Source organism: Belonocnema kinseyi, chromosome 9, assembly GCF_010883055.1.
Source record: "Belonocnema kinseyi isolate 2016_QV_RU_SX_M_011 chromosome 9, B_treatae_v1, whole genome shotgun sequence".
NCBI lineage: Eukaryota > Metazoa > Arthropoda > Insecta > Hymenoptera > Cynipidae > Belonocnema > Belonocnema kinseyi.
In genome coordinates this window covers 45772031-45778575 of record NC_046665.1, presented here as the reverse complement: position 1 = coordinate 45778575, position 6545 = coordinate 45772031, and the positions used below count along the sequence as shown (strand labels likewise).

The 6545-nt window shown below is 37.2% G+C and overlaps 1 protein-coding gene across 2 annotated transcripts in view; it reads left to right on the top strand.

Annotated features, from left to right (window-relative positions):
* Positions 1-6545, top strand: part of LOC117180897 (homogentisate 1,2-dioxygenase) — a 235894-nt gene that overhangs the window by 31260 nt on the left and 198089 nt on the right. For both annotated transcript variants that reach the window (XM_033373497.1, XM_033373498.1), the window contains exons 7-8: positions 368-591; positions 957-1083. In XM_033373497.1, the coding sequence (XP_033229388.1) occupies positions 368-591; positions 957-1083 (351 nt within the window). The remainder of the gene's footprint in view (positions 1-367; positions 592-956; positions 1084-6545) is intronic.

Below are 6545 nucleotides of genomic sequence, written 5' to 3'. Positions count from 1 at the left end.
TGCGTTGTTATTGGGATAAATCATTGCAATGCTCCTCGAAACTTTCGAGCGAAACGGAAAAAAGTTATATCGCTGAATTATAAAGATATACATTCTGACGGGAAGAGAAAGGTGCGTCTTACGTGGAGGGAAATTTATTTAAATAAAGAGGCCATGCTAATAAATTTCATCCTTAAGTCGACATTTCATTTTTTTGCTAACTATTAACTAGATCCTAAAGTTTTTCAGTGGAAATAAAATTGTCAAAAAAGTAAAATCAGGTACCTTGCATATACAGGAAACAGTGACGTAGAATATTTAAATAAATAAATACCGTTCATCTACTCCAAACCTGGTAAAACCAAAATTATGGATTGATTTTTTTTAGGTGCAAATGGTCTCGCCAATCCGCGAGATTTCGAAACCCCCTCTGCTTGGTTCGAGGATCGAGATGCAAACTATAAAATGGTTTGCAAATTTCATGGAAAAATGTTCATCGCTAATCAAAATCACAGCCCCTTTGATGTCGTTGCTTGGCATGGCAATTACGTTCCTTACAAGTATAACCTTGACCGCTTCATGGTTATTAACTCAGTCTCCTTCGATCACTGCGTGAGTATCGATTCACAATTACATTTCGATTTTGTCGACTAATTAACTTGATGCAGGTGGATAATTATCCACCTGCATCCCATTATTGACATAAATCGGACAAAACAATTTGCTATCTAGGTCATGAATAAGATCACATTAATATAAATAAATTAGGGAATTCCTTTTTGTTTTAATTCCTATAATGTTTTTTTTATAGATTGTTAAATCAATCATTAGGTCAATTTGAGTTTTTAATTTCACCAACCTGCTATAGATTTGCTGCTTTTTATTGTGGACTTAAAGATGTTTTAAGTTTAAAAATGGGCCTTCGTAAAATCGTTTCAAAAACTTAATAAATAAAGTAACATTGAATCATTTTTCAGGACCCATCTATATTTACGGTACTCACTTGTCCCTCTACAAAGCCTGGAACTGCAATTGCTGATTTCGTGATTTTTCCTCCTCGATGGTCCGTACAAGAACATACATTCCGTCCTCCATATTATCATAGTGAGTACCTACAATCTCTTTATATTATAAACACAAATCTTAAAAAAGAAATATTCTATTACGTCAGGGATAACAAAATAAATCTGATGCAGAAAACCAGAATTAATATAATTATATTTATTAATCGTTTTAAATAGTGAAAAACATACTTAGATTTATCAACAATGTTTTGGAAATAAAATCTATCGGCATCAGCGTATTGGATATTGTTATCTTGATACATTTTTGAATTTTATAATTTCAGAATTTTTCAAGTCAAAACTTGAAAAATTTTGCAAATCTTGGCGTGAAAATTTAACTAAAAGAGCATAAAACCCAAATTAAATTGGAAGCAAAAAATTAATAAATCTTTCAAAAAAAGTTCAATGCAGGACCCAGATATGCAAACCGTCTATGAATAACATAAAGAAATTAGTTTGAATTGAAAAGTAATGTGATTCATTTACTTTATTTGTAATGGTTTAAAAAAAATTATGAGCAAGTAACTTAAAATGTCAGCAAATGAGAAGATAATGAAATTTGTTGAATAATTTGCAAAAAACTACACTTTTCTGTCTTATTCTTGTCAAAATTTACATTTAAAGAATAATAAACTATTTATAGAACTGAAAAGAAAGAAAATTGTATCACAAAATGAGCTATTATCCGAATTAAAATTCGGTCTTTGATTTTTATCACCTGGTCTGCTACAAATTGTATAATTAAGTATAATTTATTTGCACCAGCGTAAATAATTAAGTCGATCAGTCGTAAGGAAATCAATTGTATAGTTTAAGTCAAGGAGAACTATACAAGCGATTTGATAATTGTACATTTAGAACGCTCAATGAAATTATTCCTAGAAAAGTACTAGCGCCTTTCTAACGATCGTCCACTATACAACTAACGCATGTACGGATAAAAAGGAGGAAAAGCAAACAGGCTCGGATCAAATGAAATGTAAATCTACATGTTACGAACGATTATAATTTTCATTCAGTGAATAAATAATACAAATTTTCAGAATTACCCAAAGCCTCTGACTGAAATAATTAAAATCGATTTACTGAAAATGAAGGAGGATCGCTTCCATTGAAATTAAAGTCTTGAATGAAATTTAATGATAAAACTGTTTTTCTGCTTGAATTTGCGATAATAAAGCCGAGCCTGAAATTCATCGCATAATTGTGCGAAGGAAGTCGATTTTTCTTTGTATCCACTTACAATCATCAGTCAACCGATGCTAAAACTGGCCGCGTGTCTTCGTTGCGGAAGAGTGCTTCTGAAAATTACTCTCCTGGATGAATCCCGGTGAAAACTCGAAATTTTCCGTAGTTACATACTTCAACATGGGGGGTGTTAATCATAACTCTAATACTCTGTCATCGAACTATTTCCCTTTTTTTCTGTCTATGTAGATGACCGTGAATTATTAAATTTGCCACAAGCTGAGCTATGTTCTTCTTTCTGAAAATAAAATGTATCGAAAGCAAAGTTCCATCTTTGAATTAAAGCAAAAGCATTTTTTATAGGAAAGTGACTTGAAATTTCTTTCTATCTAATTTGATAAAATTAATAGGCATGTGCTGATTCTGCCCTTAATTAAACATATCTAATTCTATCTATTGATTTTCTAATATATGTATTTCAAATCTAGCTTATTCTTTTAGTTTATTTTATAAATTGTATGTAGTCTATATCCATCTGGTTCCATCAATTGCTATCAAATTTTATCATTTTTGGTATTTAAGGCAACAATCGATATAAAACAGTACAAAAGATCGAAAATAAGAATTCGTGAAAACAAGTATATAATCATTCATTTTGATAAAACTCTAAATATCTATAGCATTCACATTAAAAATAGATAAAATTATCATGAAGAGAAATCGAATAGAGGCAAGAAGAGAAACAAGAAAACTAATAAGATTAAAAAAGGTAGAGAAAGACATATATTATCAGAATTCCGGGTTTGAAAATAATACTTTTTCTAGGAGGATAATTATTATTTCAAATAAATGTTGTCATAAGGACAACCGCAGGATTTCACCGGGAGCGGGTGCTAATCTGAAAAATTGCACCAGGTCACAGCAAAATCGCAGTAAAATTTCAGCCACAATTACGTCTCACGACCATCAGATAGGTGGTTACAGTCTAACAGAATATTCCGGGTACAATCGTTGCAACTCCCTTATAGGGTCTCTATACCTCTCTTTCTTTTCATTCTCCTTGACTATGATGTTTTTGTCAGCTGGTGCCGCAAATTCGATAATGAACATGGTTCGCTTCTCTGCCCTGTAGCTATCATCGGGAATGTCTTGGCTCAAAATGTAGCGACAATATGTTAAGGTGGAAATGGCTGTTCACGAAAGTTTTTCTCTTGTGCTTTCTTAATCCCGGCTTTCAGGGGTGAGTACTCGAGATAGATAAGGTTTTATGCATTTTGCTCACCCCTAATACTAAAGTGAAGTCCAAGTGTTTTAGCAGCCTCTTCCGCTGCTTTGTACAGAAACGCTCCTTTGCCCACTTTTTCGTGATTCCTGACCATTTTAAGAAGAGGCTCTTTTACATCTGCGACTCTATGTGCTGTAACCAGAACAATCCTGTTGTGAAGACGTTCAAGAATCAATATTCTGCGACCACCTGGACGGCGTGCGATGTACAGTCGCGGAACAGAAGACTTTGGTTCATGTGCATAACCTTTCTTGTTCCGGAATCAAGGGATCTGAGCTTATTCTTCGTCCATGGAACTACTCCCAATAAATAGAGTAGTACCGGGACGGCAAGCATGTTCGTTGCATATACTTTGTTCCTCGCCGACAGTCCGGAAGATCAAATTTGCCGGATGAGACGTTTGTATCTGCTTCGGAGAGTATCATTTATGGATGTAACATTCTGAATGTGGCTCTGTGGCACGCCCAGGTATGTATAAGTCCCTCCAGCGCAAAGGTGTCGTAAAGCGCTTCTATCAATGAGCTCAGAATCTTCAGGGATGCCATTATGTTTTCCTCGCTTCAAATAAACTTTGGCGCGTTTGTCTAACCCAAGTTCCATTCCAATTTCCTTAGTATATCGTTCGACAATCGCTAGAGCTAGATGTAGTTGCTCTTTGTCTTAAGCATAGATCTTAAAATCGTTCATGTAAAATGCATGAGTGACCTTGTACTTTCGATCTATAGGTTCGCCGCATAAGTACCCATCGGAATGGCGAAGTGCTAGAGATAGTGGCAATAATGTAAGGCAAAAGAGGAGTGGGCTCATGTTGTCGCCCTGAAAGACACCTCTCTGAAAGGTGACCTTGCTAGATGATAAGTCTATGGCAGGTTAAATCGAAAGTCTTCCGATAATCAATCCAGGCCGTCGATAGGTCACGCTGGTAGAATGCTGCATCTTTGCAGACACATCTATCAATAAGCAGGTTCTTCCGACATCCCGCTACGCTTTCCTTTGAGCCTCGTTGTTCATAAATTTCTTGCCACACAGGTTCAATTGCCTGTATAATCCTATCATTTAGGATAGCTGTGAATATATTTATTATACAGTGTGTTCAGACAAGTGATTGGCCTGTAATTCTTCGTGTCAGCTAAGTTGCCTATTTTCGGCAGGAGTATTGTGCACCCTTCCACCAACCACTAGGAAATCGGCTCTTCCGACTTTAAATATGAGGTGAAAATACGGGCCAAATGCTGATGGGTTGAAGGAAACTTCTTCCACCAGAAGCTTTTGATACAATTTGGTCCCGGTGCGGAATAGTTCTTCATCCCTCTGAATACTTTTATTACCTCGTCGTTAGTGATGGGTGGGCATTCTTGATCAGATGTTATGAGGGCATCACACAGCTCCTTGAAGCTATTTATATTTTCTGAGTCTTCGTCCAGTCTATGCTGCATTTCGTAGACATTTCTCCAAAATAATTCGATCTCCTCTGGTTTGGGCGGCTGGTCGACAGTAACTGGAGCGTCTTGGAAAAGTCGAGATGGGTCAGAGAGAAACTGTTGATTTTCTCTGACCCACCTCTCCCTCCGCTCTAGACTTCTCTTAGCATCAGATAGTATCCGTATTCTCTCAACAATATCCTGCCTAATAGGCAGCAGCTTTGACTTGTTAAGTGTGTGAAAACGGGTCCGGAGTTCGCGCGCGAACTTTCGACCCTTGGCGGTAACATTCCTACCAGATGTGGTGTAGTCTATCACACACTGAATGCGGGTCGCGTACTGTCTTGCCCAGCCTATCTTTATGGTAAGTTGATGGATTCGCCTTTTGGTCTTATGATCAGCCGTTGGTTTTTTTTTACGGTTCGCATCGGCCAAAGCTCTCGTTGCATTATACACACAATAATTGATAGCCCAAAGGTAGGATTCTTTGGAAAAATGTCCACCAAGCTCGTCATCCATTTCAGCCAGATCTTTAGGCATGAGAGAAGCCTTGGTGTTGATGTTTCTCCGGGTAATAAAGCATCGCTCTTTCTCTATTGGACGCCTGCCCGCGGTTGGTCTTAGTGTCGCCTCTCTTTCTCTGTTGCGGGCTTCTTCTAACTGTGGTAGGGTAGGCGTTCCGCTTACATAGCTCCCTTTACGTAGTAGTTCAGCATGGTTTCGCAGACGTTCCTGCCAAAAGTGTGATAGCTCCGGCTCTAGATTGGTCGGCATTGTTGGCCGACCCATTGTCGGGAGCCCTGCGCGTTCTGTTGTTTTGAACCGCACTTACTGCAACTATGTTTGGTGTTGTGATTGTTGTTCCGACGAGAAGCTAGGGAAAAGGGTTCGTCCATCCTTGTAGAGCCCCGCATGCAAGGATAAGGCTGCGTACTCTGAGAGGTCGCCCGGTATCCCAGAGTCACCGTTCTAGACACCTCACCCAGGTGCCATTGAGCTTTCGGCACAGTTTTCACACCTCCGTTTGGGGGTTAATTCCTGCTGGACCACCCCTGGACAATTGTCCGCGACTGTCTATTTATTTTTGTAATCATATTCAGCAGAAACCCTTGGTACTGGGACCTTCTATCCGCAATTCAAGGACGCGTTTGGTGGCTTTGTCATAGCCCCTTCGGTTTGATTCTAAAGGAATCAAAACCGAACCGAACCGAATATATATATATATATATATAATCTAATAGGGTAAGATAGAAAAACTTTGTCTGAAACATTTATTTTGAAATAATAATTATCCTCCTAAAAAAAATATTATTTATAAACGCGCAATTCTGATAATGTATGTCGTTCTATAACTTTTTGATTCTTATTTGTTTTCTTGTTTCTCTTCTTGCCTCTATTCGATTTCTCTTTATGATAATTTTATCTATTTTTAGTGTGCATGCTATAGTTATTTAGAGTTTTATCAAAATAAATGATTATATACTTGTTTCCACGAATTCTTATTTTCGATCTTTTGTACTGTTTTATATCGATTGTTGCCATAAATACCAAAAATGATAAAATTGGATAGCAATTGATGAAACCAGATGGATATAGACTACATTCAAT